The sequence below is a fragment of the Mauremys mutica genome, chromosome 1, assembly GCF_020497125.1.
Source record: "Mauremys mutica isolate MM-2020 ecotype Southern chromosome 1, ASM2049712v1, whole genome shotgun sequence".
Lineage (NCBI taxonomy): Eukaryota > Metazoa > Chordata > Testudines > Geoemydidae > Mauremys > Mauremys mutica.
Window position 1 is genome coordinate 223,648,150 of NC_059072.1, and position 21,005 is coordinate 223,669,154.

Here is a 21,005-nt window from a genome sequence, read left to right on the forward strand (position 1 = left end):
TTTGTTTCTTCTGAGTTAATTAAAATTTGTTTTCTTTATATTTTCATTGCACTTTATACTGTAGCAAGTAACCTACTTTACATCCCTCTGCACATCTGCAGCAGTTCTCAGAAGATTCCCGTGTGTGTGTGTGTCTCTCTCTCTCTATATATATATATATACACACAAACACATATATGTGTACACACACACAAAATTTTAAATATGTTCAGACCCCAGGACTAGATTCTCCTATTGCACTGAAGCTCTGTGTGTCATTGTCAACAGTGGTACAACTGTATAGAATGTTCCTAGGGGAAAGTATGTTCAAAACCCAACCTCTATCTTATTTCTTGTATTATTGTATTTCCCTCTTCTTTTTAATTTGAGTCCCGTGCCCACTCCAAACTCCCACCGAAGACATGACAATATGACCTACAGACTTGTCACATGGAAAAACAACTTTGGCAGATACACAGGACTACAAAGTTTCCTGAAGAGCATTTGAACCTTTCATCTTGGATTCGCTCCACTGGGATTAGGCTTCCCTACAGATGCTTCTGAAGCCCTGAAAGCTAGCTCATATTAAAAACCCCAGTAATTTGGAAAAATCAAGAACTTTTTAGTGGAATCACCCACTATCTTCTCATTTTATAATCCCATGCCCAGTAGTAGCACCTATTCCACAGCTGAGAATGCAGACAACCTTCTTAGTGCGTGTTATACCATTCATGTCTGTAACCAGGTGCCAGGAAGCGTACACATTATTTACACATTAGATAATTATTTCAACAGTTAATCCTTTTTACTGTAAAATAAAAGAAGCTATGTTTTAACAAACTGGAATAATCATCCAACATGTAATTTATAATACTCTAAGGGCGTGCATGAAAGGGACACTGGAAACTGACTTGATTAATATCAAGACCTATTGTTTTTAAAGGGCAACCAGAATCCAATTATTGCACTCTCATACAACAATTTCACATTTCAATTTGAATAGAAACTAGCCTTTGAGAAGGGGAGTTGATCTAGGATGGGCTGATTTTTTCTTAAGGCTGATGTGCAAGCCTCTCAGTTAGCCTCAAATCTGTGACATCAGTTTATTAAATTAAAAGCCTCTTTCTAATCAGCAGCTCAGCAGGATGGCATGCACTACTTCGTATTTTACAATATATAAGCAATTTAGCGTTTAATGTCAAGAATTTGTTTAACTATTTAGCAGTTTCTCAAATAATATATATTTCCTGTTTTTTTTTCCCTCCCCGCTTTCCCAGGAAGTTTACCAATGCGCAGAGCAAGTCAACTGCTTCCAAGATAAGCTCCTGGTGGCCAATTCGGGTGACTCCCAGATCCTCCAGTTCTTGGTGAGTAATACGTAGTAGCTGGTCCCCACTAATCTTCTCTCTCTCAAAGTTCTTAATATACTGCTGCAGGCAATCATCAAGACCTACAAGAATAGAGGGAAAGGGGAAAAAGTTAACAACATCCTGGACTCCACAAATAAAAAGTCAAACTAAAATGGACTAAATAAGCAAAAGCCCATGAAGGATGAGCAAAATGTTTAAGTATTAAAAAAACATAAATCAAAAGGATCTAATTCTATGCTGCACAGAGAGGACAGAAGGTGGTTTTATGCCACCTTTGCGTGCTCCAGAGTATGGGCTGCTCCTGGGGCAAAAACAGCAGCCCTGGTTCCTCCATTTATGGCAGTCCTGAATCCCTGTAGTGCCATGTGTTATGCATGTGAATCTGGCACATCTCCTATGCCAGGTCTTCCAAAGACAGCAGCCTAGGATCATTTATGGCAAACCTATGCTGCTGGGAATCTCCCCTGGCCAGCTGCAGTACGTTAATAGATGCCATATATTAATAGAACAGTGTTAATTTGAGTCTAGCTTACTACATATTTTTGCCTGCAGCAAAAACCACCACATTACTTGACATAATTTGTTATAGTGGGTTTTTGTGGGGGTGGGGGGTGGACTGGTAGTCTTTGTTGGAGAGGCCCAGAACTGGCAGAATTTATGGGGAAGCTTGTGTAACCCACATATCTCCTGGGTGTAGTGTTCTGTCTCCTCTAGTGGCACTTAGAGATTAAGGAGTCTGCTCTACAGCCTTAGCTAAGGGCATGTGGCTTTTAGCTCATGCAGCGGAGGCTCATGCATTTATTCATAGATTCTAGGGCTGGAAGGGAACGCGAGAGGTCATCAAATCCAGTCCCCTGCCCTCATGGCAGGACCAAATACTGTCTAGACCATCCCTGATAGACATTTATCTAACCTACTCTTAAATATCTCCAGATATTTAGCTCCAGAGAACCCAGGTTCAATCCCACCCGATCACTGGGGTCTGTTGGTGTTATGCTTGCAGAGCATGTGGCCACACTATCTCCATTGCTATTAGTCTCTGAATTGCATGAAGCCAATGAAGGACACTAGAATTTTATTAGGTAGTTATAAGGTGTCCTAGAAGTTACTTATCATCTAGAAATTCACTATATAAGATTTAATAAAACTCCTAGTTAAGTACATCATATATTTAGAGTTACCTGGAGCCATTTAGTAGCATTACTTAACAGAAAGCAATATCCATAACTAATTTGAAATGAACTACCTTTACTATAGAAACAAGGTGAGTGAGATAATATCTTTTATTGGACCAACTTCTGTTGGCGAGAGAGAGAAGCTTTCGAGCCTCACAGAGCTCTTCTTCAGGTCATACACCTCACCTTGTCTCTCAAATATCCTGGGAGCGACATGGCTACAACTACTGTGCATATCTTTACTATAGGTTTCAGAGTAGCAGCCGTGTTAGTCTGTATCCGCAAAAAGAACAGGAGTACTTGTGGCAGCTTAGAGACTAACAAATTTATTTCAGCATGAGCTTTCGTGAGCTACAGCTCACTTCTTCGGATGCATAGAATGGAACACACAGACAGGAGCTATTTATACAGACAGAGAACATGAAAAGGTGGAAGTATGCATACCAACAGGAAGAGTCTAATCAAATGATTGCCTATTCTTTTTATCTTTACTATAGACATTTTAACAAACAAACAAAAAAATCACAAGTAGTAACAAGAGTTTCCGCCATTCTCATCTTGATATAAAGGTAATAAGCAATCTGCTCTTTAAAAATGATTACCTTATTTGGGAATGGAAGACAACACTTTTATCAGAAAGCCTAAAAATGTAGGTAAGGAAATATGTGAGTGCAAGAGCCCATATGTCTGCTGAACAGGAACTTCACAGGAGTCCCAGGTTGTGCAGAAAATTCTACGGGGTTTTGTTTTCATTTTATGATTTTTTTCTCTTTGAGAACAACTAAAACACCCCACACACACAGCCATAATCTCTCCACGCATCTTAAATCCTTATACTTCAAACTACAAAAACAAACCATACATAATCATACACCTCTACCCTGATATAACGCTGTCCTCGGGAGCCAAAAAATCTTACCACATTACAGGCGAAACCGCGTTATATCGAACTTGCTTTGATCCGCTGGAGCGCGCAGCCCCGCCCCCACCCCGGAGCGCTGCTTTACCGCGTTATATCCGAATTAGTGTTATATCGGGTTGCATTATATCAGGGTAGAGGTGTACCATGTAAATAGGAAGACTTTATCTTCCTCTCTGATTTCTAGACAGCAAATCCCATTCACTTTCCCACATGGAAGTAGTCTGGGCCTGTTTGAGGTTCTGAGCACAACTAGGTGCAGATACATTTAATTACCTCAGCTTAGAGAGGCTTTCAAGTGGAGCTCTGAATGGTCCTGCCAGGATTCAGTCCGCAAACCTCTATGCCACTATGTGGCCTCCCCCAGCAGCACCACTGGGTCATGGCTGCAGGATCCTATCCCAGCCAAAGCAAGAAGTCTGCATCCCAGCATAAGTACATTTACCTAGAATATGTTCTATACAGCTGGGAAGTTGCCAGTCCAGCCTGACAGATTCTTCTGTGGAGGACATCACATGGCTTATTTGTATTACAGTACGCTAGAAGCCACAACCAAGATTAAGTCCCCACTGTTCTAGACACTGCACAAACACACAGTTTAACTCCAGGCTACCCTACAGTTTAACTCAAACTGCTGATCCAAGTTGCCATGTCTTCACTGCTATTTTTTACCCAACTTAGCCAATGCAGGTTAGCTAACCTGATATAAGAACACGCTCCTCCCCAAGCAGTGTAAACAAACAAACTCATAGAAGCACCACACCATCAACCTATCATTTTGTGCCCTCAGCAGTCCTTCCCCCCTTCTAATTGAGTAGCTGTCCACTTACTGAAAGAGATACATACAGCAACATATTAAGAGGAAAAAAAACATTTTTAACAACAAATGGTGTTCTGACTCATTTTACACTAAATACTCCTTCCACCTTCTAATTCTTGAATTTATAGGCTTGGCTCTTGGGAAGCTAAAAATGTCCCCCTCCTCTCCAGTAAAGGAAAAGGCAATAGTCTGGTGTTCAATAATGAGAGCTGATATAAAAAGTCCCTACCCTCTTATCTTTTGAATCAATTCAATTGGTTAAACTGGACTCACTGAGGACAAATGGTAGATCAAAACACTGCCTGGTTTGGTTGCCATCAATAGATAAAAGGGATGATTTAAATAAAGTAGAAACACTCATGATCTGCCAAGCCAAAACAATATGGCCTGTCAGACCCACACATGCACCACTCCCCCAAACATATGAAAATAGTTTTCTCTGAATTTTTCTGAATAATCCATATTCATATACTTTACCAGAAAGCTGTTAGAGGCCTTGTTAGACTTTTGAAATTTGCGAATCTCATTTTCCAAGTTATTTCACATCTGAAATCTCTCATATAACGGCATACGTATTTTTTTGAAAGGAACTAAATATAGTACTTCAAATTGTTGGCAGAACATTTTTCTCCTGACGATATTACATGAATTATATAGCTAAAAAAATGTGTTAAAACAGACTGCAGACATTTGATGTCTTTTCATAGTAGGCCAAAAAAAAAAAAAAAAGGCCAAGAAGTACTTTTGATATTTCTTCATTTAACAATTCCCACATTGCTTACGTAGACTGTGTGGGAATGATCAAATGAAACACTGATGTAATCAGAAAAACTAGTTTCATATCACTACCAGCTAATAATAGAAATTAAGAATGAGTCATTATAGAGCCACTCAATAAACATATAGTAGATGTCAGTTCTAAAGAAAACTGCATTCAAATAGCCTTTTATTTTTATTTTGCTTCTTGTATATTTTTAATTGTCACTCAGGTATAAAAGAGACTTGGCAGATAGTCTGTAGAGAGAGAGAAATGCAGGCAACTGCCTGCCTCACCAAGTTCATTAAACCAAGAAAGAGCAAAGCCATAATTAAAATGTAGACTACAGGACATTTTGAGAATAGTTTGCCATAGTAATGAATGAGCTGCATTTCTTCCTATTATCCCAAATCAGAACATTCTTTCTAAGTCGCTTATTTTTGTCATTCTATTTCTTACTTAAAGAGCAACCGAAAACTAGAGCCAGATTTAGGTGCAAGCGACTGCCTGGGGAGACTGGGATTGGGGGCACCAGGCTCAGGGTGCTGTTTTTGTTGTTAGTGGCAAAAGGGAAAATAGAATGTTTGAAGTAAAATGTTTCAGGTATTCCATATGTGGATTCATTATTCATTAACCTGCTAGAATGTTCTGGATCTTTGTAGAATCTCATGGAACCTTCCAGACTTTCTGAGAACTACATTTTCCTTGAGCCCCCTAGAATGTTGTCAGCTATGCCCTTGTGGGTGTATAAGGGGCAGGGTGTCACCAGTCAGTCAGTGAGATATGAGAACAAAGTGAAGTAAGAGCCCAGTTGTGGTACTGTAAAGCTTGTTTTATTATGTAATTGTGGAAGTGTACTTGTGTTTTAAGACTTGACGAGTGTAAGTAGCAACTAATAAAGGACATATTTAATGAGACTCCAGAGATATCTGTCGAAGTCCTATCTACGCAACAATATAAAAGAAATACTGTTACTTCTTTTGCCATACTTAACAGAATGTTTGATGACTTTCTAGGACTGCGGAACATAGACTTTTCTCTCCCTAATACTGTCTGTTTTATACCGTAGAAAATAAAAGATGCCCCAAAAGAAGCTTTCAGGAGCTCAGTATAGGAAACAAAAATATCTGAAATGAACAACATAGACTGGGCTTTAGACAGTAGCGATCGTCCCACTGCAGAAGAAATTGAGGAGTGAAGCGTAAATGAAGGAAGTCCTATTACTAAGGAATTAGCAGATTTACCTGACAATAAGGAATGGAAAAGTGAGGAAAGTGATGGAGAATCATCCAATTTTCCTGGCAGTATAAAGGAGAGTGATGATAAAGAAGACTGTAGCTCACATGAAAAGTTGAGCAATAACAAAGAAAAATCTAGCTTACATGAAAAGAAGAGAAATAAAGAAGAATCAGTCTCGCATGATGACAGAAACAGCAGTGAGAAAAATTGCACACCACAAATCGATACATCAGATACTGCTTTATGGCCAGTGATCTTAAACTCTGCTGATACTGATCATACAATTTTGAATGGGCCAGGCAAAATTAAGGATATGACGCCAGTAAATGAGCAGAAGAGACACATCTCAGTTACACTGCAAAAGAGTGTTCAAGAATGGTGAGAAACTGAATCGGCGTTGGCTAGTTTACTTGAAATCAACTGACAAAGTGGTCTGTTCTTGTTGCAAAATATTTGAAGATAATGCCAAATTGTTGCTTGCACTTTCTGGGTACAATCATTGGCATTACTTAACTGCTGCTCTGAAGCAAGATGAAAAGTCTCCTGGCCATTTTATGGCCTACTCCAAATGGATGGCGGTCGAGTCCAGGCTCAAGCTGAGTACATGCGTAGATGCAGAAAATTAGCACATTATTAATGTAGAAACCCAGCACTGGAGAAATATGCTCGAGTGTCTGATCTCAATTACCCTCTTCCTTGCAAAGAATAATTTGGTTTTCCGGGGCTCTTTGGATAAGTTGTTCACTGAACATAATGGTTTGGCAGAGCTCCTTGGGAAATACAATGATGTCATGCATAAGCACCTACGTCAAGTAGTTCATAAAGAAGCTATGGACCGTTACTGCAGCAAAACAATTCAAAACAAATTGAATGAGTTTATGGCTTGATAACATATTGATGCGGCTCGGCAAAACCAAGTACTACGCCGTAATAACAGACTGCACTCCCGACATTAGTCACAGTGAAAAGATGTCCTTTACAGTGTAATTTGTTGATGAAGAGGATGGCTGTATCCAAGTAAAGGAACACTTCATCTCCTTCCAGTCTGTGGACCACTCTACAGGAAAAGACCTAACAGAACTGTTTATGAACATTTTGAATGAGAATAAAATAAAGCTTCAGGACTGCCATGGCCAAGGCTACAATGACGGCACAAATATGAAGGGAAGAAACAGTGGTGTCCAGGCAAGGATCCTTGTGCAGAATCCAAGAGCTTTCTTTGTGCCTTGTGGCTGCCATTCCCTCAATGGTTGTGTCAGATGCAGCATCATCTTCTTTAGATTCAGTATCTCTCTTTGAAGTATTGCAAAGGATATATATGTCCTGTGTGATATTCTGTACCCCAAAGCAACACCCTGGCACCGCCCCCATATTTACCATGCTGATATAATTATAATATGTTTGTGCAAATTATGCCTTGCCAGGTATCATTCTAAAAGTCTTGATCTGTTGAACATTAATATCCTGTTGGATTGTATGTGTTGTCACTGTATCTGAAGTTATGAATATTGACTATATACTAGTATTTCAAATGTGTTTGCTCCTGGGGTAGTTTACACTTAGTCTAAGGAGCACATTGTAGAAGAACCATTCAAAATAATGGCCCATTAAGAAACACAATAGGCCATGGAAGAAGCTTATCCACACCTGATGGACTTTCCTGTGAATGTTCTAGCCAGGATATGGGTAATGGTCCTTGCTATGACTCATAAAAGCATGCAAGGGATGTGACCAGCTCATGTGACACTGGACTCCATCTTTTGCCTGTACTTTTCCACAAACTGTGCTGGGGACTTTGCTTGGAACAGTGAAGTTCTCTCCACATGGAAGAAGCTATAAAAGAGGGAAGCAACATCATCACTTGGCCCCACTCCCCCACAACTGAATAGCTGGAAACACCTTAGGAACAAAGACTGAACTGAGGATGTAGCCCCAGGCTGAAGGGATTTAGAATTTGTGTAAGGAAGATTGGTGGACTGTTTGTACCATCAAGATGAGACACTGATTGATTCAAATCCCGTCTAGTGCATAGAACTTAGATTGCAATTTTGTTTTATTTCTTAGGTAACCAACTTTGATCTGTACACTTATTACTTACAATCACTTAAAAATCTCTCTTTCTGTAGTTAATAAATTTGTTTTATATTTTTACCTAAAACAGTGTGTTGTTTGAAGTGCAAAGGGAAATCCGCTCAGGAACATGGGTTGGTGCGTTGTCCTCTCCACACTGAGGGAGGAGTGGACTGGGTAATAAACGTACGCTGGTTAGGCTTTTGGGGTCCTAGGCTGGACAGCTGGGGGGAAATGGCTGAAATTTGTTGGTTCACGAGTGGCTAGGAGAAGCATCCATGTAACTGCAGATGGGTGTGTCTTTCTTGTATACAGCTGTGTAAGTGAAAGACCTGAAGAGGATTGCAGCTTGTCACAGCCTCAGAGTGTGAGATGGGACCCAGATTGGTATGCCAGGGAGCTCAGCAGTACCCCAGTTCCAGGCTGCACCCTGGGGAAGCCCATCACATCCTGTTTTCAGCATTAACTATCAGGTGAGGATCCTCACGGACAATGTTACAAATCTGACCGTGAAGCCACTAAGTGACACTGGCTGGGAGAGACGCACTGACAGCAGGCGGCCAGTGAGGTATCAAGCGACTGAGGTTTATGACACCTGTATCAGGGTGGTTACCCCGCTCCTTCCCTGAAGGGCTTAAAATAGCCCTGGGGAAAGGTTGTGGCTGGGAGCTGCTAAGCTGGGCTGATTGAGAAGTGGCTGCATCTGGGCCACACCCCAGTCAGGCCCAGCTGGCCCCTATAAAAGGCTGTGGGCCGGAGGTCCAGGCAGTCTCTCTCTGTTTACAGAGAGAGATGAGCCTGGCTGCAGGGAGCTAGACACAAGGTACCTGAGTGGAGCAGGGCTGGGGAAAGGCAGAGGAGCCAGGAAGTTCTAGCCTGGAAAGCCCCAGGCTGCGGCCTAGCATTGGGCTAATAGGTACTGGAGGTTGCAGAGGGCAGCCCAGGGGTAGGCAAAGGCAGCAGGTCCAAACCCAACCTTGCCAGTGATGAGTAGGCTGATACTGCAGTCTGCCCCAGGACACGGGGGCTAGACAATGACTGGCAGTAGCTGTATACGGAGGCGAGGTGAGGATAGTGGGTGGGGGTTCCCCAGTGAGGGGAGACCCTAGGACTGGGGTGTTACTGCCAGGGGGCAGCACCCCAGACAACAGTGCACCAGGTCCGGGAGGGTGCTCCAGAGCGGGATCACCGGCCTGCAGAGGGTGCTCCAGAGCTGGAAGGAGCTAATTCCTGGAAGTCACCAGCAGGAGGCGCCGCAGGGGTGAATCCGCTCCTCTACATGCCCTGATGGAACGGGTGCAGTCAAGTGAAGCCAAGGCTGGAATCCCACATGAGGCGCAAAGCCTGGAAAACCAGATCTTCAAACTTCTGGTCTGAACTGTGGTTTGGCATGATATCCTGATCCAAGTCAGTGTTGCAAGCAAGGCATTACAAACTCAGTCAATGGACATTGCAACTGCTACAAATTTGATGAGAAGCTACTTTGATTTCGTTGTGGCCTACAGAAACAACCAATTTGAAGATGCCGTCACTGCTGCCAAAGAAATGAGAGAAAACATAGGAGTTGAGCTTGTCTTCAAGGAAACTTGTATTCATTGGAAGAAGAGACAGTTTGGTTCCAAAAGCAGAGATGAGATGATGAGAAGCTCAGAAGAAAAATTCAAGAGGGTGTTTTTTTGCTCGCTCATTGACGCTGCCTGAGTGTCCAGCAAAGAAAGGTTTGGCTATATGAAACACCACCATAAGATCTGGGCAGTTTTTTATGACCTTAGTAAGCTGCTGACAGACAGGAAAACACTCTTCAGCAATTGTACAGACCTTCATCAGACGCTGACACATGAGGACTGTTCAGACATCATCAATGATAAAGATCTCTCTGTTGCATTGGACAACGTCCGTCACATTTTGGAACATGGGAAGCACTCAACTCCAGGTTCTCCAATTCATTCATGATGCAGAGTTAAAGGATATTTTTCCTAATGTGTGGATAGCTTTGAGGATTCTGCTCATGCTGCCCGTCACAGTTGTGAATGGTGAGCGCAGCTTTTCAAAGCTCAGGCTCATTAAAACATATATTCAGTCAATGATGGCCATCAAGAGACTGACATTGCTTGCTGTTTTATCATTTGAAAATGCCATTGGTCAGTCTTTGTATCTCTCTGAAGCTGTGCTTCAGTTTGTGTGAGTAAAGGTGAGAAAAGTGACCTTTTGAACTAAAGGACTATGGTTAACATTCTAAGGCTATCAACTACATAACCCTATTTAATGTTGGCCCACCCAATGTTGGCACACAGTTCAATTGATATTAGTACATTTCAGTTATTCTTAAAATAAAAAAAAACTTATATAAACTTAGAGGAAACACTTTTTTTATTTGCTTATATATGGTATGAATAAATACAGATCCTAGCATGCAAATTTATCATCTTATATGACAGGGTTAAATCATGCATCAACGTCATGAAATGAGCTGAAAATGCAATAAAAATAAGGTATTCAAAAGATTAACAAATGGGGGGGAGGAGGACACAAAGCTTTTCAGTTTTGGGTCACTTCAGTTGGTAGCAACCTAATTTAGCAAAGTACCACAAATGTGCAAGGAGACAAAGTAGTAGGAATTAATGTTTTTATTTTTCCATGTTGTTCTATTCTTTAAAAGGAGAAGGGGAGCAATATCCTATAGGAGTTGAAAGGAACAGCAGAGTAAGTATGGGGATCTTCACATTATCCTGGATCTAAGAAGCAAAGAAGTATGATTGGGGCAATATGAAGGGTTTCAGTAGAAAGGTGGGATGAAATAGGCATCCCCCCCTTCTCTGATACCACACCCCTAAGCTAAATTCATGTCCTGTCCTGCCAATGTGATTAAAATTTCTTCTGTTTTCATGCCAGCAGAGTATGCTCTTGACAAACTTGAAAATTCACACTCCTCTGGGTGCTATTTGTTTCAATATACCCTCCTGCCAACTCAGAAAGATAGTGTCAATATTGCCAAAGGTTCACAGCTAAATCCATTTTCTTTTTTTGTAAGGAAAACTTAAAATGTGAAGAATGCTGCTAAATGCAGTGAGAAGACCCAAATTTTGCAATTCCGTCCATATTTCTATGAAAACTGAGGATCAGTGTCCCTGATTCTTCTTCTCAATGTAAGAGATTATCTTTGTTTTATTTAGGACTGTTTTATTGGATTATAAATGATATATTGTTCAACATACAGCTGTGGCCTTTGCACACCAAAAATGCTGAAGCATGCTGAAAGTTTGTGTGGTTGTCAATGGGAATAGAAATGTCTTGGAGGTAAAGGGGAGAGAGAGGCAGATGCCTGCCAAACAACCCACAGCAGCAAAAGTCAGGAATCCTTTGAATGAAGCCAACATTAATAACATCTCTCTAACAGGGAATGCAGGCATTTACTCAAAATAGTTTGCTATGACTGGCTACAAAGCGGGAGGAGGATGGTAGGCATTCATCATGGTATTTGATACTTTAATTTGAAAGATCTTCTTTGCCTGGTGTTGGAATATTTAAAGCCTCAAAGTTCAGCACAATTTGAGAGTTTAGTTATAAACTAGAGATAGACCAGAGACTACATGAAACATCTGCATACACCTCAATTTTGAGGAAATTTAGATCTGGATCCAAATTTTGCAAGCTAAGCCCATCATTACTAAGAATTTTTTTTTTTAAATAAACATAGTTTAGTTGTTACATTATATTAAAAAAAATCCTCCAGTAAGGTGTCCAGGCATTATCTAACATGCTTAGCACAAAGTGAAAATATCTACAGATAGTTTATCACAGTGAAGCTTCCATCATGCCCTTAAAACTTTCCTTTATAAAATTAATGTTTTCATAAAGAATGATATTGAACTTGGCACATTAGCAAGTGAATTTGTATTTACAGCCTAGACCAGAGGTGGGCAAACTATGGCCCGTGGGCCACATCCATCCTGTGGGACCATCCTGCCCAGCCCCTGAACCCCCGGCTGGGGAGGCTAGCCCCCGACCCCTTCCCTGATGTTTCCCCTCCCCTACAGCCTCACCTTACCATGCTGCCAGCGCGGCGCTGGCTCCGGCTGGGCGGTGCGGCTCAGGGGCAGATTTAACAGTGAACACAGGGTGCCCTGGCATGGGGCCCCCCAACAACAGGGGGCCCCAGGGCCAGGCACTCAGGCAGCTCAGCACTGCAGGGGGGAGGAGCTGCAGGGGGGAGGAACTGCACTGTGGGGGCAGGGGAGCAGGTGGGAGGTGCGGGTGGCAGGAGCACGGGGAACGTGGCTGGAGGACTCAGGAGGAGCACCGTGTGGCCGCAGAGCCAGCTGGAGAGAAGCGGCACTTTGAAGGGGAAACCGCTGCTTCTCTCCATCTGTGCGGCTGCCCCTGCTCCTCCTGAGTCCTCCGCCCATGGTCACAAGGCCACATTCCAAAAAACAAAACAAAAAAAAACAATAAGAGGTTTGAGACCTCAGGTGAAGATTATATTTAATAATACATTATTTAAGGTTTGTATGCATAGGCGCCACTCCAAATCAGGGTCCCAGGGTGCTAAGTGCGGTACAAACACAAACATGGTCCTGGCCACGGATGCGTTAAAAATAATTTAAAAAGTTAACTTCTGACTGCTAGAAACTGAGACTGGATGACAAGGGATGGTCATTTGATAATTGCCCTGTTTTGTTCATTTCCTCTGAAGCATCTGGCATTGGCCGCAGTTGGAAGACAGGATACTGGGCTGGATGGACCGTTGACCATACTGAGTCAGACTATTCTTATGTTCTTATTAATACATATTAGAATTTTTAATTATTTATCTAATATGATTTCTATCATTTATGCATTGTCTTTGTAATTCGCTCAGCTATGATAATGAAAACTGACTAGTCAGCCAACACTTTTCCTTCTAGTGTGTTTTACTTTCTGGTTTTTAATGCACTAGCATGCTGGTTCTCTCCCTGCCTCCCTCACTTTATTCTGCAGATCACTTCACAAAAGAGAAACTTTGCTGGTGTGACAAAGTTCCTCCTCTACCTTGGTGGGTCCTGCGCTTATTGGCAGATTTGCTCACCTCAGTGATCTTCCCCACAGTCTGGGTCAACTCCTCCTGTGTCTGATCAGGAGTTGGGAGGTTTGGGGGGAACCCGGGCCTGCCCTCTACTCCGGGTTCCAGCCCAGGGCCCTGTGGATTGCAGCTGTCTATAGTGCCTCCTGTAACAGCTGCATGACAGCTACAACTCCCTGGGCTACTTCCTCATGGCCTCCTCCAAACACCTTCTTTATCCTCACCACAGGACCTTCCTCCTGGTGTCTGATAACACTTGTACTCCTTAGTCCTCCAGCAGCATACCCTCTCACTCCCAGCTCCTGGTGCCTCTTGCTCCCAGCTCCTCACACGCACTTCCTCTCCTCTGGCTCCCTCCTCCCTGACTGGAGTGAGCTCCTTTTTAAACCCAGGTGCCCTGATTAGCCTGCCTTGATTGGCTGCAGGTGATCTAATCAGCTTGTCTGCCTGAATTGGTTCTAGCAGGTTCCTGATTACTCTAGTGCAGCCCCTGCTCTGGTCACACAGGGAACAGAAAACTACTCAGCCAGTGACCAGTATATTTGCCCCTTACCAGACTCCTGTACCCCACTGGTCTGGGTCTGTCACAGTGGTCAACCCATCTTCCAGTTCTGAACCAATTCAACATAGCGTTTTCTGTCTGTTCTGATTGCCCTGGAGACCAGAGGAAAGAACAATGTAGAAAACTGGTTAGGTAATAAAAGGTAATAATTGAAGATATACCAATCTCCTAGAACTGGAAGGGACCTTGAAAGGTCATTGAGTCCAGCCCCCTGCCTTCACTAGCAGGACCAATTTTTGCCCCAGATCCCTAAGTGGCCTCCTCAAGGGTTGAACTCACAACCCTGGGTTTAGCAGGCCAATGCTCAAACCACTGAGCTATCCCCCCCCCCCAGTTGTTTGACGGTTGTAATTTGAGATCTACTGCATTAAACACAATGCTGAAATATACAGGCTACAAGTATTAGAGGAATGATGTCTAAATTCCAACAGGTTTGGGTTTTTTAAGTTCTTAATACTTTTCTGTTAATATCAGGATTTGTAAAACCTTTTGTGCAAAACCTAAATGATGGATCTGGAAACTACATGATGATATCTTTTTATACTATATAACTAGAACTTTTCACATCTTATAAATATACATTAATTTTTATACAAGTATTAAAGATTCATAATTTGTATTTGTTATCTTTAAAAGATTTATATGTATTTGGTCAAGCTCATCTCCTTATCTGTGTATTTATTTTGTTCAAATTCCAAAAACGGTAGCCATATATTTTAAAATCTACTTGATCCTGATATAAGGCTCTGTCATTTTTTCATTGAACAGATTTCCCATATTTTCTTCTCCTCCGTGTAAAGAATCTGTAGTCCCCCACCCCCCAAAAAATGCACTATCATGCATCTGGCTGTAAGTAATAATTGTGCTATAAATAGGTCATCTGTAAAATATAAAGCATCCTTTTAAAAAAGAGATACTGTGTATAAAGTACTTGAAGATTTCTTAACTGTGTTTCCTTCTAGCTTCAAGTCTGCCTTTTCACTAGTGGGAGGCAACTGGATAAACATTTATTAAAGTATAATCTATAGATAAATAGTAAAGAGATATAAACCATCTTTAACCCTTCTGAAACTTAAGGAAATGGAAGCAGCTTCTACACTGACATTCTATAAACCCTTTCACCTCTGTGCATCTTTTTTGACCAAAAGTATCTCCCCTTTGAACCAAAAGGAAACTTGAATGTGGACACTTACCAAGAATAGCATGCACTTGTGTCTACAAGTCAAAAGACCAGCTCAAGAGTCCATCTAACAACACCATGCCATTCTACTGGTACTGCAGCTGCTTTCTCATATTTCTCAAGTAAACAGCAAGCACTAACAAAAATTAGGGCTGTCAAGAGATGAAAAAAATTAATTGTGATTAATCACGCAATTAATCGCACTGTTAAACAATAGAATACCATTTATTTAAATGTATAGTGCTCACTTTATATTTATTACAAATTTTTGCATTCTAAAAACAAAAGAAATCATATTTTTCAATTCACCTTTAATACAAGTATTGTAGTGCAAGTCTTTATCATGAAAGTTGTACTTACAAACATAGAATTATGTACAAAAAATAACTGCACTCAAAAACAAAACAATGTAAAACTTTAGAGCCTACAAGTCCATTTAGTCGTACTTCTTGTTCAGCCAATCGCTAAGACAAACAAGTTTGTTTACATTTGCAGGAGATAATGCTGCCCACTTCTTGTTTACAATGTCATCTGAAAGTAAGAACAGGCGTTCACATGGCACTGTTGTAGCCAGCGTCACAAGGTATTTACATGCCAGATGCGCTAAAGATTCATATCTCCCTTCATGCTTCAACCACCATTCCAGGGGACATGCATCCATGCTGATGATAGGTTCTGTTTGATAACTATCCAAAGCAGTGCGGACTGACGCATGTTCATTTTCATCATCTGAATCAGATGCAACCTGAAAAAGGTTGATTTTCTTTTTTGGTGTTTTGGGTTCTGTAGCTTCTGCATCTGATGTTGCTCTTTTAAGACTTTTGAAAGCATGCTCCACACCTCGTCCCTCTCAGATTTTGGAAGGGAATTCAGATTCTTAAAGCTTGGTTTGAGTGCTGTAGCTATCTTTAGAAATCTCACATTGGTACACCTCTACCCCTATATAATGCTGTCCTCGGGAGCCAAAAAAAATCTTACCGCATTAGATGAAACCAAATTATATCGAACTTGCTTTGATCTGCTGGAGTGCGCAGCCCAGCCCCCCCGGAGCACTGCTTTACCGTGTTATATTCGAATTCATGTTATATCGGGTCACGTTATATCAGGGTAGAGGTGTACCTTCCTTGAGTTCTGTCAAATCTGCAGTGAAAATGTTCTTTAAAGGAACAACACGTCATCATCTGAGACGGCTATAACATGAAATATATGGCAGAATGCAAGTAAAACAGAGCAGAAGACATACAATTCTCTCTCAAGGAGTTTAGTTACAAATTTAATTAACGCATTATTTTTTAAACAAGCATCAGCAGCATGGAAGCATGTCCTCTAGAATGGTGGCCAAAGCATGAAGGGGCATACAAATGTTGAGCATATCTGGCATGTAAATACCTTGCAATGCCAGCTACAAAAGTGCCATGTGAACACCTGTTCTCACTTTCAGGTGACATTGTAAATAAGAAACGAGCAGCAGTAGCTCTCGTAAATGTAAACTAACTTGTTTGTCTGAGTGACTGGCTGAACAAGAAGTAGGACTGAGTGGACTTGTAGGCTCGAAAGTTTTACATTGTTTTACTTTTGAGTTCAGTTATGTAACTAAAAAAAAATCTATAGTGAAAGTGCAACTTACAAATGTAAACAGATCGCAGTACAGTACTTACAGTCTGAGGTGAACTGAAAAATACTATTTCTTTTATCATTTTTACAGAGCAAATGTTTATAATAAAAAATAAATATAAAGTAAGCACGTACACTTTGTATTCTGTGTTATAATTTAAATTAAAAATGTAGAAGAACATCGAAAATATTTAATAAATTTCAATTGGTATTCTACTTTTTAACAGTGAGATTAAAACTGCGATCACGATTAATTTTTTAATCGTGATTAATTTGAGTTAATCACGTGAGTTAACTGCGATTAATCGACAGCCATAACAAAAATCTAAAGTGATAGTACAAATACCATCTGGGTTCCAGGGCAAAACTGGTATAATTGTGCCTGATGGTTGAAAAACATCTGGAGAGTGTGTAATACGGCCTGAAGCCAATCAAACTCAGGAATTGTTCTAACCCTTGGCCAATGTGTATTCTAGGGGTCTGCAACTCAGACAATTATGTAATACACAGTGCATACGTTAGATAAATAATTTTGCATTTCAAATCTTTCCCACACAGTGGTAAACAAAGCAGAACACCCAAAACAAACCACCAACATTAAAAAATAAGGCTCACCATATAAACATCTCCATTTTAGTTTTCATTTTGCTTTCCCACCACCATCCATACACAGTAACCCAACTAGTCATAGTTTCAGCCAAGAATAAATGTTTCTGTGAACAAGTTGTTCTAAGAATAGGACCATCATAAACCTTTAAAGGATGCCCTTTGATATAGGGAATGCTTTTTGTACAGATCTTTTCTAGATACCAATCTCAATCACAGCTTTTTAGACTAAAAGACAAATGACTCTGAAAAGCTAGACACATTGGGCCTGATTCCCCACTCTCTTTCACCTCACGTAATCATTTGCAGCTGTGCTAACCAAACGTAAAATGCACCCATTTTGGGACAGTAGTACTTGACATCAGTACAAATAACTACACAAGGTAGACGCTATTAATAATCAGGCCTAATGCAGACAGTCAGAGTGCAAGCTTCCCCAAACTGTGAACCAAGCACCCTTAATCCTCCCTTGCAATATCCATGCAATTCCTAGTCTTCAGCCTTTCACAAACAGAAATTTTTACAATCTGGTATAATTTGCGATTTATAATGGTTTTGTGATTTGGACCAAAAAAAGTTCTACCACCTGATTAAATTGGTAAGAAACTTTGTGTAACTTAAAAGCTTTGATCACATACATTCATATATGTATTAATGTCTAAAAAAGTTAGTATTTTGTTCTTAATATCCTTAATCTTTTTGTCAAAATTTGCATGACTAGACAGTGATACCTCAGATTTTACAGCCTAACCTAAAAATTAGATGTTGAAAAATCATTAATGTATCTACAAAATGCCCAAAACCTTATACACATATGCAAGCCAAAGGCTTACACTGACATTAACCATGTACAAGAGTACTGGTCATTGTTTTTTATGCCTTTTACCGTTGCTTGTGTCCTTCCAGGATATGCTTCAGAAGACACCTTCTGAGTATGCTTATATTGGAATGCATCTATTCTGAACAAGTAGAGCACCACAGCAGACCTCTCCCCCGAAAAAAACTAAAATAAAAAAAACTCTCAGCAATATTAACATTATTAACATAATTAAAATTAATTAACATCTGTACTACTTTCTATATTTCCCCATCATTGGTAAATACCAGGAATGTGTAAGTAAGTCATATCAGTCTGCTCCACTTTCATTCTCTTATACCATCATTCAGCACCGATAATATGCTGAGATGATATATTTGTGCCAAATGCTGCAGCTTTGTTTTACAGGCATTTTCTCATAGATGAGGACAGCAAATTTTACTATGATTGGTTCAGAGGTTTAAACTGGCACAACCCAAAGCAGAACTTGACCCAAAGTCACCAGGTTTTGTTGCTGCTGCAATGACCTGATGCACCTAGAATGTTCCACACTGACAGATGAGAAAGAGGCAGGACTGGCAGCCATCCACTGAAGAACTAAGACAGGCAGACACATTTAATCACATCAGAGGTAAGAGTTCCAGGTCTCTACCCCCACCCAACCCCCTTGAAGACAACACAGAGATGCTCCCAGGACCCATTTGGTAGGGGACCTGGACATGGTGGAACCTCCAGGGAGGACAAGGTGGATTAAACCTGAGCCCAATTTTACCTGGGTTTCTGGTTCAGCACATACTTGGACTGAGTTTCAAGATGGACAGGAAATCTGGCAAGCTTTACCTGGTTTTGGGGGTTTATTTGGATTTGGTTTTGTTTGTTTGAATAAAGAAAGCGCACACAGTTATACCATTGGATTTTATTTTGTGTTTGTGTTTGGATTTGGATTTTCCTTACATAATCATCATTACCAACTATGGATATAGTATAACCAGTAGCACCAAATATTATTACTGGGTGGAGGGGGCGGAAGAAAGGGAGGTGCAGAAGTTGCTGCCTTAATCATGCATGTCCCCATCAATAAGAGAGCAACGAAGAGCAGAATACAGTTTAATATTTGCTACATTAGCTATAGCCAATTATAGCACACTTTATTTTGATTTGATTAAAAACCTTTTGTTTTCTTTACCAGTACTGGAAAAGTGGATTTATATGTAAAATATTAATTATTTTCAATGCCACCCATTAGCGCTGGTTGAAAAGTAGGAAAAAAATCATGAAATTTTTCAAAATAATTTTCATCCCACAGATTTCTAAGGAAACAGTTACAGTGAGTTGTACTGCTTGCTTACCTTACTGGGTATTTTTGTTGTGTATTTTACAGTGACATCAAGCATGCCTAAAGCATATGGCTAGTTGCCTTTTTTAATAGTTGCACAAGTCCAAACAAATTGTTCCTAAATAGGAATAGTAATCCCAGTTTACTTTCCCCATCTCTGTGCCTTGGATCTGCTATGGAATCTTCTGGCACCATAGCAAAGCTCCTGAACCATGATAATACTCCAGAGGATGACATTTTAGAAAGTGCCTGATCTGAGGAATCTGCAAACATATCACTTAACATCCATTATTTCTGACTGCCAAACCACTTATCAAACATGCATTGATTAGTCACACTCCTATCTTCCATTGTTCTGTATCCATACTAATGCTTATTTCAGTCTCAAGCATATTCCACACATACAGTACCTTAAAGTCTTTACTTCACACTGAAATTCTTGTATTAATTAGAACTCCTCTTTATTTCCACTGCAATAGTGTCTTTCAACAGTAAGGCTATTGCCTTAAGCTAAGCACTGGCAGACAAGGACAACTTGTACTGCTTATGAACACAGACTAATGTTCACCCAGATGCAAACAGCATGCTCCACTGACATCCCACTTACAGATGATCCTCTGCACAGTGATGAATTTCACCATTGTGAAGAGAGGAAAAGTAACAGAATGGAAAAAAATGATTTCATACACACACATTTTTGAAATGTAGACACCCCACATATCCTGCACTAAAAGTTCAGCAATATGTTAGCTGGTGCTCTTTAAAAGGATCTTTCTAAAACAAAAAGGGAAAAAATAGTATGACAAGATGATACATGCAGATTTGTGACAGTACTCTGTTTAAAAATAAACATACATGAAATTTTGGATTTTAGCAACTGTGACACTCAGTCACAGAAGAACCCCTCTAACGCAGGTAGCCTCTCTCACCACATTATCCTAATAGCTCAAATCACCATCATTGTATCTTCTAGACAGAAGGATGAGCATATGCTCTCCTTCCAGGCAATCACCAGTGTAACTCTGCAGACTAACCAGTGGAGAGAAATTCAACCATTTTGAAACCAGCTTCTTAATTTCCTTCACCAGAAACTGTAGCACTAGCACAGTGTTCCCAGCCTCTAACAATGAAAGGAGCACTCTGGTTTCTTGTACAATACTCACTTTATATTATTATTACAAACATTTGTGCTGCATAAAAATTAAAAAATAGTATTTTTCAATTCACTTCATACAAGTACTGTAGTACAATCTCTATCATGAAAGTGCAACTTACAAATGTAGATTTTTTTTACATAACTGCACTCAAAAATAAAACAATGCAAAACTTTAGAGCCTACAAGTCCACTCAGTCCTACTTTTTGTTCAGCCAATTGCTAAGACAAACAGGTTTGTTTACATTTATGGGAGATAATACTGCCCACTTCTTATTTACAATGTCACCTGAAAGTGAGAACAGGCGTTCACATGGCACTGTTGTGGCCAGTGTTGCAAGGTATTTAC

The 21,005-nt window shown here is 40.5% G+C and overlaps 1 protein-coding gene and 1 long non-coding RNA gene across 6 annotated transcripts in view; one reads left to right on the forward strand and one right to left on the reverse strand.

The window, feature by feature from the left end:
• CNKSR2 (connector enhancer of kinase suppressor of Ras 2) overlaps nucleotides 1-21,005 on the reverse strand; it is a 362,143-nt gene that overhangs the window by 307,430 nt on the left and 33,708 nt on the right. For all 5 annotated transcript variants that reach the window (XM_045012122.1, XM_045012114.1, XM_045012050.1 and 2 more), the window contains exon 2: nucleotides 1,266-1,429. In XM_045012122.1, coding sequence (XP_044868057.1) covers nucleotides 1,266-1,429 — 164 coding nt within the window. The remainder of the gene's footprint in view (nucleotides 1-1,265; nucleotides 1,430-21,005) is intronic.
• On the forward strand, nucleotides 1,246-19,011 carry LOC123368027. Its single transcript, XR_006578674.1, has 3 exons — nucleotides 1,246-1,346; nucleotides 11,361-11,475; nucleotides 18,576-19,011. It is a non-coding gene; the product is annotated as an uncharacterized LOC123368027 (long non-coding RNA).